Source organism: Tachyglossus aculeatus, chromosome 11, assembly GCF_015852505.1.
Source record: "Tachyglossus aculeatus isolate mTacAcu1 chromosome 11, mTacAcu1.pri, whole genome shotgun sequence".
NCBI classification, from domain to species: Eukaryota; Metazoa; Chordata; class Mammalia; order Monotremata; family Tachyglossidae; genus Tachyglossus; species Tachyglossus aculeatus.
The window spans coordinates 37,076,954-37,094,412 of NC_052076.1; the positions used below are offsets into that span (position 1 = coordinate 37,076,954).

At 53.7% G+C, this 17,459-nt stretch overlaps 1 protein-coding gene across 1 annotated transcript; it reads right to left on the minus strand.

Moving 5' to 3' along the window:
• Positions 1 to 1,531: 1,531 nt before the first annotated feature.
• On the minus strand, positions 1,532 to 7,762 carry ZSCAN10 (zinc finger and SCAN domain containing 10). The gene is made up of 5 exons (XM_038754310.1): positions 7,340 to 7,762; positions 6,620 to 6,809; positions 6,043 to 6,134; positions 4,196 to 4,271; positions 1,532 to 3,045 (listed from the first exon to the last, which is right to left on the minus strand). Exons 1-5 carry the CDS (start codon positions 7,760 to 7,762, stop codon positions 1,532 to 1,534), a joined length of 2,295 nt encoding a protein of 764 aa, XP_038610238.1.
• Positions 7,763 to 17,459: the final 9,697 nt, after the last annotated feature.

The following is a 17,459-nucleotide window of genomic DNA, read 5'->3' on the forward strand; positions in this document are numbered from 1 at the left end:
ACCAGTCCCAGCAAGAATCCCATTTACTTAAGCAAATGAGTGTCAGCACACAACGCAGACACAAAGCCATGGGTTCCTTGCTCTCCCAGCTCGATCCATCGATGATCCTGACCAACCCCCCTAACCCGGCCATGCTCTGAACCCCAGAGTTGAGAATCAAGGCTAGGCTCTGGATGAGAGAGCGCTTCTGTTGAAATAACAGCAATGCCAACGGGCTCTTCAGAGGTATAGAGGAAAAACTCAGGGATATTAGGTGGTACAATATTTATCTTAACTGGAAATAATGAAACGCTAATAGAAGAGAGGCCTCGAGAAGGTGAAAAGTCTAAAAGACAGAAGAAATTGAGGGGGAAGTCAGTGGTGGGCAGATTCCAACCAAGGGAGTAAGATGTGGAGGGCCTCTCTAACACCCAACCGAAAGCTTTGGCAGAATTGGACACTGAATGCAGACGGAGATTACATGAGGAGTGGTGAAAAGGAGCGTATCTGAAATGTAGGATATGTAGCTAAACCGATGACTGCACATTAGATAACGCGACTGGTTCGCTCTGCGCTGAATGCGGGGGTGAGCAGTTGGAAAATGGCAAGAGCTCATTCTAAACACCAAGGTCCTGGAACATTGGGGGATTGTGGTTATCGAGGCAATGGCGATCAGAACTCAGCTGCGATGGGGCGATCATCTGGTATAAGTGGACGGTGGAGATTTTCTTCCGGAGACTCCCTCATCATACGCGGAATGAACAGCAATAACGAACTGTGTCAGTTTTCTGTACCGAGGGGCTTCCTGGACCATGATCAGAAGTCCTCTCTAGCCCTCCACACCAAAATGAGTAGCCCCAAAGCTATTTCCTTACGACACTTAATGAGGTCGCCAGGTCAGAGCAGCTCTCCCACACCAATGTGAAGGGGCACCCACTGAAGCTTGAAAACAAATGAAAACACTTCTTTCACCCAGAAGGTGGTCAGAATGTAGAACTCCTTACTGTAGGAAATCGCATAGGCCAAAAAAGGTTGGCAGGTTCTAGAGGGATTTGGAGAAATTCACAGATAAGGGGTCCTGAATGGGTTATTAGAGGGGAAAAGAGCTGTAGAGAGGAAAATTCAGGGGCATCAGATGGCGTGGACCTCTTGTTGCCCCTGTCAGAGACAATGGACCGTTATGTTCTTCTGGGGCTGCCTGCTATTTCTCACACTGGTTGTTGGTGATCTTCTCCATTTAATCTACCTAGAGGTCTTCCCTCACGTCTTTCGGTTCCTACCAGGGGACTGGAAGAGCTTGCCAACTAGGGGAGGAGAAGAGAGAAGTTATTTTATCAGGTGGAGTTTAAAAAAGGGTTAAGAAAAAAAATTGGAAGCTCCCCTTAAAGGACAAATTTACTTTAGTACGCTCCAAGAGTTCGGGCTGCAGGGCTCCCTCTGGAATGGAAGTGGATCGAAGGACGGAAGGGCCGGAGAGGTCTCCCTCCCATCAATCTGGAGGAGCATCGGAAAAGCGGGTTTTGGCGTGGGACGTTCGGAGCGCTCAGAGCCCCTAATAGAGCACCTCTCTGGAATGGGTCCTCAGATGCCGCCGCAGGTGTGAGTTTCGGTTGAAGCTTCTCCCGCACTCGGTGCACGCGAAAGGTCGCTCTCCGGTGTGGATCGCCTGGTGTCGGAGCAAGTTGCAATTCCGGCTGAAGTTCTTCCCGCATTTGGGGCACTGCTGGAGGTTCTCTTTCGGGGGGGCTCCTCGCCGGCCGAGGTCCCCGAGGCAGTCGTCGTTGAGCCGGCTCGCCTTCCCCAGGTGGGTCCGGATGTGGCGCAGCAGGTGGGCGTTGCGGCAGAACCTCTTCCCGCACTGGTCGCATCGGTAGGGCCGCTCTCCGGTGTGTATCCTCTGGTGCCGCACCAGGTTGGAGCTGTTCCTGAACCGGTTTCCGCAGGTGGTGCACTGGTGGGGCTTCTCTCCGGTGTGGATGCGGCGATGCCGGGTCAGGTGCGCGTTCTGGCTGAAGCGCTCCCCGCAGTCGCTGCACCGGCAGGGCTTCTCGCCCGTGTGGCTCCGCTGATGCCGGACGAGGTCCTGGCTCTGGCTGAAGCTCTTTCCGCACTGGGAGCACTCGAAGGGCTTCTCCCCTATGTGGATCATCAGGTGGCGGGCGAGGCCGGCTCGGCGGACGAAGCACTTGCCGCAGTCGGCGCAGACGTAGGGCTTCTCCCCGGTGTGGGAGCGCCGGTGGCTGGCCAGCTGCGAGCTCTGGCTGAAGCTCTTCCCGCAGTCGGGGCAGCGGAACGGCCGCTCGCCCGTGTGCACCCGCTGGTGCGTCAGCAGGTGCTCGTGGCGCCAGAAGGCCTTGCCACACTCGTCGCAGCGGTGGGGCTTCGGCCTGGCGTTCCCCGGCGGAGGCCGAGGGCGGGCCGGGCCCTGGCGGTCGTCTCCGCAGTCCTCGCACTTGGGCGGCTTCTCTCCCGTGTGGGCCAGCAAATGGCGCACCAGGTTGGCCCGGCGCCGGAAACCCTGCCCGCAGTCGGCGCAGCGGAAGCTCCGCTCCAGGACGTGCAACTGCTGGTGCTTGGTCAGGTGGCAGCTCTGCCTGAAGTGCTCGCCGCACTCGGGGCACTGGTAGGGCTTCTCCCCCGTGTGGGTTCGCAGGTGGAGCTTCAGGACCGAGTTGCGGCTGAAGCTTTTGCCGCAGCACTGGCACCGGTAGGGCCGCTTGCCCGTGTGGGTTTTCCAGTGCTCCCTCAAGCTGGACATCTGGCCGAAGCTCTTCCCGCAGTCGGAACAGATCAGGGGCTGTTCTTCCTTGGGCGATTTCCGCAGCACATCGACGTTGCTCGTTTCCCCGGATTCGTTCTTCCCCGGAGAAGGAGGTTCCTCCCCACTCTCCGCAGGGGTGTCCCCCCCTTGCCTTTCTTGACTGCTCTCCCTTTCGCTGACTTCTTCCTTCTCGGACCTCAGCGAGACGCCTCTTTCAGAGCTTTCCAAGGCAGCGTCGGAAGGTTCTACCACCTCCAGGCCTGCTGGTTGAACCTTCTCCCCATCTTGGGCGCTCGTCTCCGCACCTGAGGGGAAATGGGGAATTTACACAATAGCCCTTAACATCCATTACTTGTTGCTGATGAACTAGGGAGAAAGGAGCCCAGCGCAAAGGGCGGGCGAAGGAAGAGGGGAAATGACAAACCTCTGTTGAGGACTGTCAAGGAAAATGCTATGACAGATCCCCTATTCCTCTACTCCCAAGAGGATGGGTAAAAGGACCACGTCCCCATTCCCAGACTCCAATCACGTCGCCCAATGATAAGTCGTGAGTAGCCAGCTGACTCGGGGCCCTCGGAACCACCCGCTCTCCTGGAATAACCTCAGGTCTGGGGCTCGGGAGAGAAAAATCTGAACCTCCAGAATACACCCCCCCAAGCTGAAAGAGCCTTGCATGACCAGAAATCCGCCGGCTTCACCCACCTCCTCCTCCTCCCCCTTCAACAAATGTGAGAAGGTGTTCCCAGATACAAACAGCGTAGGGAGAAGGATCTGCGGACATCCACAGGACTCGGGGAAACGGAAGGAAAATGGTTGGGACTGGGAAGGGCCAAACGGGCCCATTTCTTGCTGAGGCTGAGAGCTGCATGGGGCTTGAAGGATTCCTTCCTCAGCTGAGACTGGAGTTGGCGGGGCCCGATGGATCCGTTCCCCCCCGGCCCCGAAGTCAGGGATGGATCCCATCTTGCTCCGAGGGGTGATGGTCCTCACTGCCCCCTTAAATGTGACTCCCCAGCTCCCATCCCTGCTTCTCCGGGAACCGGGAACAAAAGAATGGACTAAATCTCCAAGTCACACCGGCCCATTTTGGGAGATAAATCAGCAGCCTTACACTTGCAGCTTGAACACCAAAGACAAGGGCAGGGCAGTGCCGAGTCACTTTCCCTGACGCGTATCCCAGACATTTTGGCACATCTGTGCTGATCTGCCTGGCTCATGTGGATTCTCCTAGAATGAACTTGGGCCTTCAGGAACATGATGTCATCGAGGTTTAGCATTCTCAGCAGAAGATGTGGGAGTGGACTTTGGCAAATATTCCGGCATTCAAAAGGACCCATTTGGAGCTCAACGGTCACCTCAGAGGTTCTCCTTCTAAAAGCGGTTAGTACAGTGCTCTGCACACCCCTTAGGCACTCAGTAAATACCACTGATTGATCAACAGATAAGGGTCATTACCAGAAGAAGATGTGGGTCTGGAATCCTTGAGCTCGGAGTCTCCATTCACCACGGAGTCCACAAGCGACAGAGAACCCTGAAACAATATTGAAAGAGGCAGAAGCAGTGACACACTTTTATCTTTGATCAGAGTGTACATGGCTTGTGAATGCAGGTACCCCTGGGGTTCCTGAGACTTGTACTCCCAATAAAGAGGCAACAGCTGTGATCCTGGTGCCTCACAGGGCTGATCAATCAATCAATCGTATTTATTGAGCGCTTACTGTGTGCAGAGCACTGGACTAAGCCCTTGGGAAGTACAAGTTGGCAACATATAGAGACAGTCCCTACCCAACAGTGGGCTCACAGTCTAAAAGGGGGAGACAGAGAACAAAACCAAACATACTAACAAAATAAAATAAATAGAATAGATATGTACAAGTAAAATAAATAGAGTAATAAATATGTACAAACATATATACAGGTGCTGTGGGGAAGGGAAGGAGGTAAGATGGGGGGGATGGAGAGGGGGCGAGGGGGAGAGGAAGGAAGGGACTCAGTCTGGGAAGGCCTCCTGGAGGAGGTGAGCTCTCAGTAGGGCCTTGAAGGGAGGAAGAGAGCTAGCTTGGCGGATGGGCAGAGGGCTGATGTGAGTTGCCCTCAGGGAAAATGAGTGGCAACCCTACAGGCACTGGCAGCTCCCCCTTGAAGGCCTTAAACTTGGAGTGTGAGGGGCATGGGCCCCTCCCCGCCCCCATTCGCGCTCAGCTGACTTCTCTTTTGGTGTGATCAGATCTAAGCTACGTGGCAGGCTGCCCACAGCAGCAGAATGCTTCTTGTGAGCTCAGGGATCCATGATTGGGGCGTTTCCCCCTGAAAACAAGGGTAGCCCTGTTCCTCCCTCTTTCTCTCCCACCACTGTCCCTGAAGGAGCGGAGGATGGATGGAAGCTGTGGCCCCGGGGTCAAAGTCCCCCCACCCCCAAACCGTGGGCTCAGGGGAATAGCGGGTGGGGAGTCGTCATGGGAGGTCGGAGCAGTTTCGACCAAGGATGACCGTGCCTGGAATGTTGAGGAGACCGAGGGTGATCCTTTTCAACAGGATTGCTCTCCTCCTGTGGGGCTGTTGATTTGTTAGTGCTTTTGCTGTCGTGTCTGTAATCCTTTCCCTCCTTCCCCTCCTCTGCGACAATGTTTGGGCAAGCCACTTAAATTACCTGTGCCTCAGTTTCCTCATCTGTAAAATGGGGATGAAGACTGTGAACACCACGTGGAACAACCTGATTACCTTGTATCTACCCCAGCACTTAGAACAGTGCTTGGCACATAGTAATCACTTAACAAATACCATTATTATTATTATATATAATTATAACTACTCGGCTCCCCGGATGCCTAGAACAGGGCCCATGGGCACTCAATAAATACTGGGAGGGTTATCATTATTATTATAATATTGTATATAATTCAGGATTATAGAGTATACAACAATAGTGTTCATTAAGCATTTACTATGTGCAAAGCACTGTCCTAAGCACTGTGGTAGATGCAAGATTATCAAGTCAGACACAGTCCTTGTCCTGCGTGGGGCTCACAGTCCAATTATGCAGAATAGGTATTGCATCCTCAATTTACAGATGATGAAACTGAGGTCCAGAGAAGTTAAGTGACTTGCCTAAGGTCACACACCAAATAAATAGCAGATCTTGGAATAGAACCCAGGTCCTCTGACTTTTCCAGGCTTGTGCTCTTTCCAGTAGGTCATGCTGGGGGATGCTGGGAAGTTTCAGAGGGAGAGTGGGGAATTGGGCCCAAAGAGAAGCAGCAATGCTGTGATCTCTAGAGGGATGGAGCGAATTGCCAACGCACCTGAAACTTGGCTGGAAGAAGTGCAGCCTCCATTTCCTGCTCTTTGGAGCTCCCTTTCCAGGGATGGGCAGGAAGCCAGGGAACAGGAGGAACTGAGGGAGGAGAAAACAGCAGTGAGGTAGCGGGGAGAGCCGCCCTAAAGGCCCACAGGGTCAATCTTGAAAGGGGTTGGTGAGCCCCAGAGAAGCTGGATGGTGGAGGCGGGGCTGCCTCCGACCCCAGGGCAACTTAGGCCCTGACTTTTACTGGACGCTGATGCTCTGGTCACTGGGGACTAACAACAGTGGTGGCTAGTGAAAGTCCTGGACCAACTCTTCTAGGGCCAAGGGCAATGGCCCCATCCAGCCATTAGGGTGGGGATTGCCTCTCCTTCACTAGTACCGAGAGGCTCCATTCTCCTCAGGAAGCCCTTCCTCCTCGGGAAGGATTTCAGGGGAGAGTGACAAGGCCCCTAAGGCTCCCTGCGGTACCCAGGTAACATAGTCAGCGACTCTCCCCGACCCCCAGCAGGTCCTGAGATGGACTTCTACTCCCTCTCCAACCTCCCGGATACCCTGGGGAAATCCCCACTCCTTACCATTCTCTCGAAGGCGACTCCTTTTGGAATGCCAGTAGTTCAGTTGCTCCTGGAGTGGTCGGGAACGGTTCTGGGGCCCCTTCTCCTGAGGCTGGGCTGGCTCCTGAGGGAGGCTGGATGACGCCTGCACTGCTTCTGGCAGCACCAACCCCTTGGAGAGAACTTCCCGCCTATTCCCCAGACCTGGGACCTGGGAACAGCACCCAATCTCATCACTGAGGGGTCTGGACAAGGCTCATTCTTAGGAGACTCAGAGCTAAAATTCCCCGTTCCCTCCTCCCGGCAAAATATTCATTCATTCATTCAATCGTATTTATTGAGCGCTTACTGTGTGCAGAGCAATATATTACTGTACTATATATATGTTCCAGGACCAGAGAAGGAAGCTCATCAAAGCTCATCAAAGGAGAGGGAGGAATAAACAAAGAAAGAAGAGGAGATGGTGAGAAAGAAAAGGAAAAGGAGAAGGAAGAGGAGGAGGAGAAAGAGAAAGAAGAGGAAAAGAGCCACACCAACTTCCCCACACTGGAGAGTAAGAAATTGTCAATGCTGCAAAACCATAGGAAGAACTTCTTGAATCTTAAGGGTGAAAGACACCAGGAAGAGTGAGTCTGAAGGTCTGCAGAGTTCCAACCTCCTCTCCACCTCCTCTGCACACCTTCACCATATGCCCAAACTGCTCCTTCTCCTCTCCTTCTTCCCACCCCCCGGCCATCTCACCAGTGGTTTCCCTCTCCCAGGCTCTCTCTGCAAATTCTCCACCAGGGTCACTGCCTCTTCGCCACTCCTGGGATGCTGCTCCTGCACCCAGGCCTGGATGTCCCCGGGCAGGACGGTCAGGAACTGCTCCAGCACCAGCAAGTCCAGGATCTGCTCCTTGGTGTGCACCTCGGGCCTCAGCCACTGCCGGCACAGTTCCCGCAGTCGGCTGAGGGCCCCGCGGGGCCCCAGAGCTTCCCGGTATCGGAATTGCCTGAAGAACCTCCGGAACATCTCGGGGGCTCTGAGGTGGTTTCCTCTCAGGATCAAATCCTGTCCCCAGGCAGCATCCTCCTCCAGCTTCACTATCAGGAACTCTTCTTGCTCCCGTGGAACATGGGCCTCAGGGGCAGGAGGGATAGCCTGGCTTGGCTCTACAGCCATCACCCACCTCTGGGATGGTCTCACTTGTCAGCTAGGGTCTGTACTCTGGACCTCCAGAGGTGTTCAGTAAGCGCTCAATAAATACGATTGATTGATTGATTGACCTCAATCCCTCTGGTTGCCACCTTGGGTCGCGGAGCTGGGCTCCCTGCCTCTGGCCAGATGCCTGGAGGGATCTTCTGTCTGGGCAGGCTGGAGACAGAGAAGAAATTAAACAAAGTAAGCAGGAGTGACCTTTCTGTCCCCAGGGTGCAAATGACCCTTGGATACTCTACTCTAGATAGCTGTGAGAGGTTCACTCCCACATCTATAGACCTATCTTTCTTTTCTCTTCTTCAGTATGCAAATTGTTCTGGGTCCATCTTCCCCGCTAGTCAGCTCCATGAGGATGGGGATCATGCCTTTTAACTCTTCTGCACTCTCTGCAGTGCTAAGTGCAGTGCCCTGCACACACTAAGCGCTCAATAAATGTCGGTATTTGACCATGCAACACTTTCGTGACCCTTTTGCTGCTGCACAATCAAATGCTGGACAATCCCTGAACACTAACAGGCACCACGGAGACCCAAGCTGCAGAGACAGGCCTGGCCTAGGCCCATTTCTCCTGGCCCATCCCCGTGGTTGCCCACACCCGGCCTGGTACCAACCCCCCTGACGAGCCTGGCTCTTCCCAGTTCCCATCACAGTTCTGTGGCTGTGCAGTCACCAAAGCAGAAAGTGTTCAATGCCATTCTGTCCATGAAAATCCAGTTTCCAGAGATCCCTGCAGTAGAGTGGCCAGTGATGTCACACGTGCCATGACGGCATGCAGTGCGACATGATGTGCCACCCGACTGCCATTTACGTGGAAAGGCCATCTGATTTGGCCCAAAACTAGAGCACTTCTCTGGCGGGACCCAAACCCCCCTTTTAATTGCTCCAGCATCTCTAGGGCCCTTCCTTAGGCTGGCTGCTCCAGAACAGTAGCCCTCCTGTCCCCCCTGGAGCCTGAAGGAGCTCCTAGTAATGAGGGTTATCATTATTGTTCCTTTGTTTCTACTTTACTTTCCATTGTTCTGTGGCTGCCTTCTTCCACACTCTCACTTTGCCTGCTAAGCTGGCTCTCCCCAAGACTTCTAATTAAAATCCAAATTAAACAAAAGTGTGAGGATGGCAGCAAGAATGAGAAACGCCAGATTCCCCAAGGGGCAGTGAGCTAAGTTTCACTTGCAGGATAATGAATCCAGCGGGGCCGCCTTCACCAACCACATTTGGGGAGCATCTCCCGTAGGCTCTGTCTGCAGCACAAAGACCTGCAAGGGTGTCTTGTCTTTTGTTTCTTTTCAGTTAAGAGTTGAACGCTCGAGGTGAGTCATCCATCCCCTCTGGAGCAACCTGATTGCAAGTAGCCACACCCCCTATGTCTCCCAGGGGTTAACCCACCTTATAGTCCGACTCCCCTCAATATCAATATGCTAATTCCAGCCAGAAAAGTGGCCACTTTACCTCCATTCAGATTCTTCCTCCGGCCTCAGAGGGGAGAGTTGCAGGAGGAGGAGAATTGGGAGGAGGAACAGAAGAGCAGTGGAAGGGTAGGGACTTTGTCTAACCCGATTATCTTGCATTTACCCCAGTGCTTAGTACAGTGCCCGGCACTTAGTAAGCGCTTAACGAATACCGTAAAAAGGGAGGGCAGAAGGAGAAGAGAAAGAGGAGGGGGGAGGAGAAGGGGAGGAGAAGGAAGAAGGTGAGGAGGAGGAGGAAGAGAAAGGTATTTTAATGACATTTATTAATAATAATAATGATGGCATTTGTTAAGCGCTTACTATGTGCAAAGCACTGTTCTAAGCGCTGGGGGGGATACAATGTGATCAAGTTGTCCCACGTAGGGCTCACAGTCTTAGTCCCCATTTTTACAGATGAGGTAACTGAGGCTCAGAGAAGATAAGTGACTTGCCCAAGGTCACACAGCAGACATGTGGCGGAGCCGGGATTCGAACCCACGACCTCTGACTCCAAAGCCCGGGCTCTTCCCACTGAGCCACGCTGCTTCTCTATTTATTAAGCGCTTACTATGTGTAAAGCACTGTTCTAAGCGCTTATTTCTAGGCTGATACCAGACAAACTAATCACTTTATTTCACAAACCTTGACGTTACGACTTTTTCATTCTTCACTGGCCCTGAAAAGGGGGGTGCATCACCCAATATCCACCTTTCCATCTCCCCAGAAACTTTCAAAGATGTAGAGTTGTCCGTAACTAACTCAGGTCGGGCCGTGAGGAGATGGCCTGAACAGCTGAAGCTTCTCACTTGGCTGTTTCGAGGCTGAGAGCTACACAAGAAGCTCAGAAGAAGGATGCCGAGGTGTTCATGGATTATCATTCCAGTCACATTATTTCCTGAACTGCTTTACTCCCTCTTTCCAAACCTTGCTTCGGGCATCCCTTACTTCCCCTCCCTCCTCCCCTCTCCCCACCCCATCATCAACCGCACTTTTGAAAAATGGTATTTAAGTGCTTGCTATGCATCAGGCGCTGTTCTAAACGCTGGGGTAGGAACAAGTTCTCAGGTTAGAAACAGTTCCTGTCCCAAATGGGGCTCTCAGTCTATGTAGAAGAGAGAACGGGTATTTTGCAGATGAGGAAACTGAGGCACGGAGAAGTTAATTGACTTGCCCAAGGTCACAGAGCAATTATCAGAGCATATATTAGAACTCAGGTCCTCGGGGTCTTTCCACTAGGCCATGCTTGACTGAGAGCCTGGTGTGGGAAGCGCATAGAATTGAAGACACATCTCCTCCAGTAGGCCTTCCCAGATTAAGCCCCACTTTTCCTCATCTCCCACTCCCTTCTGCGATGCCCTGACTTGCTCCCTTTGCTCATCCCCCCTCCCAGCCCCGCAGCACTTATATACATTTGTGTAATTTTATTTGTTTGTACTGATGTCTGTCTCTCCCTGCCCCTAGACTTTATGCTCCTTGTAGGCAGAGAATGTGACTGTTCATTGACTCTTCCAAGGGTTTAGTACAGTGCTCCGCACACAGTAGACTCTCAATAAATACAATTGAATGGATGGATGAATTAATGAATTTAGGCACTAGGGAGACAGCAGAAGAAAGAGGTATAGTCCCTGCCCTTAAGCCACCTCCTTTTCTCCACCAAAACCCCCTACCCCATCTCTTTTAGCCACCCACATTCTTCAGCCCAAATTCTCAGACTCACCTTTCTGGGGAGGGGAGGAAAGGAGGCCAGAGGGAGGTTTATCTTTGAGTGGTCTTGGGCTTTGGGGATCAGGAAGCCAAGATGCTGCCTCTTTCCCTCTGGGGGTAGCTCTGAGACACAAGGAATGAGGGAACAACAGGAAGTTCCCTTCTCCTGCCCCATTCAGGTGCTTAGAGGCTCACTGGAAGGTTAACCCTTAATGTTCCAGTCATTAGGACAGCCCGAGGGGGAGAGGTAAGGGACATCATCCCCATGTTATATTACCCTGCCAGCCGCAAGAAGTATTCTGGTGAATTTTCCCTTTTCCTTTTCTGGGTGTGCATTCATTCGGTAGTATTTATTGGGCGCTTACCTTGTGCACAGCACTGTACTGAGCACTTGGGAAAGTATAATCCAACTAGGGCTGGAAAGGGCGGGGGCGGGCAGTGGAGTGGGGGTGTGCATATGCGCAAGTCTCTCAGATGTAAAAGTCTGTGAGCAAATGCCTGCCCTTCCACCCCACACTATTGTCACTCCCCAAATTATTCAGTGGCTGGCCCCTTGACCTGGGCCCAAAGATGAGCCTGAATGACCACTAGCCCTGGGCCCAAAGGTTTCTGAGGAGCCCCTCTGTGCCCTCTCAAGGTACCCAGGGTAAGATCTCACCTTCTGGCCCAGAAGATTCAGGAGGGAAAGGCCCAGAGGTAGAAATCTGAACTGGAGAAATAGGAAAAATCCAAGGCCTTTTTCCAGAGGGTGGGGAGGGTGTTCCCTTAGGGATCTCTTCCAGTTCATCCCCTGGCCTGCAGCCCAGCCATCTAAAGTCCTGTCCCCCTCCCCCGGGCCTCCAGCCTCTGCCCAGGCCCACTCCAGGGCCTTCCAATCCCCACCCTCCAGGCTCCTCCGCTCCTGGTTTGGGGGGTGGCCTCTGCCCTCTTTCACCAACCCCCCAAGAGTGGCCCAGTCAATCAATCAATCAATCAATCATATTTATTGAGCGCTTACTGTGTGCAGAGCACTGTGCTAAGCACTTGGGAAGTACAAGTTGGCAACATATAGAGACAGTCCCTACCCAACAGTGGGCTCACAGTCTAAAAGGGGGAGACAGCAAAACCAAACATACTAACAAAATAAAATAAATAGAATAGATATGTACAAGTAAAATAAATAGAGTAATACATATGTACACACATATATGCATATATACAGGTGCTGTGCGGAAGGGAAGGAGGTAAGATGGGGGGATGGAGAGGGAGACGAGGGGGAGTCCCCACCACGCCCCTGATCTCCAGGAAAGGGCGTGATGGCCCCCAAGATCTGGCTAAAGACTTGGGGAAGGGGAGGTAGGGGGGAGAGGGAGAAACGGCCTTTCTCACTCCTCACCCACCAGAGCCCCAGTATCCTCCTCCTCTTATTCATTCATTCATATTTATTGAGCCTTACTGTGTGCAGAGCACTGTACTAACAGCTTGGGAGAGTACAATTCGACAATAAACAGACACATTCCCTGCCCACAACGAGCTTACAGTCTAGAGTGGGGGAGACAGACATTAATATATATAAAAAACACAGCTATGAACATCAGTGGCTCAATCCCTCATCCTCCCATGTCTGTCTCTCCTTTCTAGACTGTGAGACCGTTGTTGGGTAAGGACCATCTCTTTATGGTGCCATCTTGTACTTCCCAAGCGCTTAGTCCAGTGCTCTGCACACAGTAAGCGCTCAATAAATACGATTGAATGAATGAATTAATGAATGAATGAATGGTCCCTCCAGCGCGGGGCCCCACCCCCACTCCGAGGCAGGTGGTCAGGTCCTCTGCGGAGGGGCGGGGATAATAATCCATTCAATCGTATTTATTGAGCGCTTACTGTGTGCAGAGCACTGTACTAAGCGCTTGGGAAGTACAAGTCGGCAACATATAGAGACGGTCCCTACTCAACAGCGGGCTCACAGTCTAGAAGGGGGACAGACAACAAAATAATAATAATGGTATTTGTTAAGCACTTACTATGTGCCAGGCACTGTACTAAGCGCTGGGGTGGATACAAGGTAATCAGGTTGTCCCCCTTGGGGGCTCACAGGCTTCATCCCCCATTGAACAATAATAATAATAATGGTATTTTTTATGTGCAAAGCACTGTTCTAAGCCCTGGGGGTTACAAGGTGATCAGGTTGTCCCACGTGGGGCTCACAGTCTTAATCCCCATTTTACAGAAGAGGGAACTGAGGCCCAGAGAAGTGAAGTGACTTGCCCAAAGTCCCACAGCTGACAATTGGCAGAGCCGGGATTTGAACCCCTGACCTCTGATTCCAAAGCCTGGGCTCTTTCCACTGAGCCACAGTGCTTCTCCAAGCAGAGATGAGGTAACTGAGGCCCAGAGAAGTGAAGTGACTTGCCCAAAGTCTCACGGCTGACAAGTGGCGGAGGCGGGATTCGAACCCAGGATCCAGGCCTCCCAAGCCCGGGCTCTTTCCCCTGAGCCCCGCGGGGGAAGTTGGGACCACCGAGATGGGTCAGCTTCCTGATGCCTGGAGGGCCCTGAGAGGGCTGAGGGGAACTGAGGGGGCTGAGGGCACTGAGAGGGCTGAGGGCACTGAGGAGGTTGAGGGGAACTGAGGCACTGAGGAGGCTGAGAGGGCTGAGGGGAACTGAGGCAGCTGAGGGCACTAAGGGGGTTGAGGGGAACTGAGGCGCTGAGGGCACTGAGGAGGTTGAGAGGGCTGAGGGGAATCAATCAATCATTTATTGAGCACTTACTGTGTGCAGAGCACTGGACTAAGCACTTGGGAAGTACAAGTTGGCAACATATAGAGACAATCCCTACCCAACAGTGGGCTCACAGTCTAAAGGAAGAGGAACTGAGGGAACTGAGGCAGCTGAGGGCACTAAGGGGGCTGAGGGGAACTGAAGCGGCTGAGGGCACTGAGGAGGCTGAGAGGGCTGAGGGGGTTGAGGGGAACTGAGGTGCTGAGGGCACTGAGGAGGCTGAGAGGGCTGAGGAGGCTGAGGGGAACTGAGGTGGCTGAGAGCCCTGAGGAGACCGAGAGAGCTGAGGGGAACTGAGGTGGCTGAGGGCGCTGAGAAGGCTGAGAGCTGAGGGCACTGAGAGGGCTGAGGGCATTGAGAGGGCTGAGACCACTGAGGGGGCTGAGAGAGCTGAGGGCACTAAGGGGGCTGAGGGGAACTGAGGAGGCTGAGAGGGCTGAGGAACTGAGGCGGCTGAGGGCACTGAGGAGGCTCAGAGGGCTGAGGGCACTGTGGAGGCTGAGGGGGCTGAGAGAGCTGAGGGCACTAAGGGGGTTGAGGGGAACTGAGGCAGCTGAGGGCATTGAGGAGGCTGTGGGGAACTGAGGTGGCTGAGAGCACTGAGGAGACCGAGAGGGCTGAGGGGAACTGAGGTGGCTGAGGGCACTGAGAAGGCTGAGAGCTGAGGGCGCTGAGAGGGCTGAGGGGAACTGAGGAGGCTGAGGGGAATTGAGGGGGCTGAGAGAGCTGAGGGCACTAGGGCTGAGGGGAACTGAGGTGGCCGAGGGCACTGAGGAGGCTGAGAGGGCTGAGGGCACTGAGGAGGCTGAGAGGGCTGAGGGCACTGAGGGAAACTGAGGGGGCTGAGAGGGCTGAGGGCACTGAGGGAAACTGAGGGGGCTGAGAGAGCTGAGGGCACTAAGGGGGCTGAGGGGAACTGAAGCGGCTGAGGGCACTAAGGGGGTTGAGGGGAACTGAGGCAGCTGAGGGCACTGAGGAGGCTCAGAGGGCTGAGGGCATTGAGAGGGCTGAGAGCACTGTGGAGGCTGAGGGGGCTGAGAGAGCTGAGGGCACTAAGGGGGCTGAGGGGAACTGAGGCGGCTGAGGGCACTGAGGAGGCTGTGGGGAACTGAGGCGGCTGAGGGCACTGAGGAGGCTGTGAGGAACTGAGGCGGCTGAGAGCACTGAGGAGACCAAGAGGGCTGAGGGGAACTGAGGTGGCTGAGGGCACTGAGAAGGCTGAGGGCGCTGAGAGGGCTGAGGGGAACTGAGGAGGCTGAGGGGAATTGAGGGGGCTGAGAGAGCTGAGGGCACTAGGGCTGAGGGGAACTGAGGTGGCCGAGGGCACTGAGGAGGCTGAGAGGGCTGAGGGCACTGAGGAGGCTGAGAGGGCTGAGGGCACTGAGGGAAACTGAGGGGGCTGAGAGAGCTGAGGGCACTAAGGGGGCTGAGGGGAACTGAAGCGGCTGAGGGCACTAAGGGGGTTGAGGGGAACTGAGGCGGCTGAGGGAGCTGAGGGCACTGAGGAGGCTGAGGAGGCTGAGGGGAACTGAGGAGGCTGAAGGCTGAGGGGAACTGAGGGGGCTGAGAGCTGAGGAGGCTGAAGGCTGAGGGGAACTGTGGCGGCTGAGGCACTGAGGAGGCTGAGAGAGCTGAGGGGAACTGAGGCGGTTGAGGGCACTGATGAGGCTGAGAGGGCTGAGGGCACTGTGGAGGCTGAGAGAGCTGAGGGCACTGAGGAGGCTGAGGGCACTGAGGAGGCTGAGAGGGCTGAGGACACTGAGGAGGCTGAGAGGGCTGAGGGCACTGAGGAGGCTGAGAGGGCTGAGAAAGCTGAGGAGGCTGAGGGGAACTGAGGCAGTTGAGGGAACTGAGGAGGCTGAGAGCTGAGACAGGGCACTGAAGAGGCTGAGAGGGCTGAAGGCACTGAGGAGGCTGAGGGGAACTGAGGAGGCTGAGAGAGCTGAGGGCACTGAGGGGGCTGAGGGCAAGGGGTGGGAAAAGGTCCGGCGGAGGCAGCCTGGCACCCTGCCACTGGGAAGAGAGCTCACCTTCACCACAGTCACCTTTCGGATGGCCACTTCTCTGGCTGGCCCAGGTCCGAGGGGAGACGCTCGCCACGCAGAGAAGCCAGCTTCTCGGGGCCTTGGGGCTGCACCGTCCCCAGCGCTTACAACAGTGTGCTGCACACAGAACAAGCGCTTAATAAGTGCCATTATCATTAGAGGGTGGGAAGGGGCATTTGTGGACAGATGCCACCCTGACGGCCCCGCTACCAGTAAACCCTGAAGCCTGTGCCCTTGAGGCAGGATTTTTTTTTTTTAATTGGTATTTGTTAGCACTTACTATGTGTCAGGTACTGTACTAAGCGCTTGGAGAGATACAAGATAATCCTGTTGGACACAGTTCCATGTCCCACGTCGGACTCTCGGTCTTAATCTCCGTTTTGCAGTTGATTTCACTGAGGCACGGAGAAATGAAGTGACTTGCCTAAAAGTCACACAGCAGACAAGTGGCAGAGCTGGGATTAGAACCCAGGCCCCTCTGACTTCCAGGCCCCCACTCTGACAACTCATAATAATAATTGTGGTAGTTGTTTAGTGCTTACTATGTGCCAGGCACTGCACTAAGCACTGGGGCGGATACAAACAAACTGGGTTGGACACAGTCCCTGTCCCATGTGGGGTTCACAGTCTCCATCCCCACTCTACAGATGAGGTAACTGAGGCAAAGAGAAGTGACGTGACTTGCTTAAGGTCGAACTGCGGACAAGTGGGTGAGCCGGGATTGGAATCCATGGGGGCTGCCCTCACAGAGACCAGGTGGGGCCTCGGGGGTGGGGTTGGGGGGATCCTTACCCGTCATCTGGCTTTTATTCATTCCTTCAGTGGTATTTGTTGAGCACTTACTATGTGCAGAGCACTCTACTAAGCGCTTGGGAAAGTACAATAGCAGCAAGAAGCAGCCTGGGTCAGTGGAAAGAGCCTGGGCTTTGGACTCAGAGGTCATGGGTTCAAATCCCAGCTCTGCCAATTGTCAGCTGTGTGACTTTGGGCAAGTCACTTAACTTTTCTGGGCCTCAGTTACCTCATCTGTAAAATGGGGATTAAGACTGTGAGCCCCCCCTCCATGGGACAACCTGATCACCTTGTAACCTCCCCAGCGCCTAGAACAGTGCTTTGCACATAGTAAGCACTTAAGAAATGCCATCATCATTACAATATAGCCCCCTTCTCCCCCTCCCCCATCCCCCATCCCCCTTCTAGACTGTGAGCCCACTGTTGGGTAGGGACCACCTCTATACGTTGCCAACTCGTACTTCCCAAGCGCTTGGTACAGTGCTCCGCGCCCAGTAAGCGCTCAATAAATACAATTGAATGAATGAATGAATGAATCCCCCCTCCTTACCTCTTTCCCCTCCCCACAGCACCTGTATATATGTATATATGTTTGTACGTTTTTATTACTCTATTTTATTTGTACATATTTATTCTATTTATTTTATTTTGTTAATATGTTTGGTTTTGTTCTCTGTCTCCCCCTTCTAGACTGTGAGCCGACTGTTGGGTAGGGACCGTCTCTATATGTTGCCAACTTGGACTTCCCAAGCGCTTAGTACAGTGCTCTGCACACAGTAAGCGCTCAATAAATACAACTTTCTGAGTCCCAGGCCTGTGCTCTATTCACTACGCGATGTTACTTCTGACATTCTGCATTTGACGACTAGGCTTCTTCCCCTGCCTTTTCCTCCACCTTCCTTAGACCTTA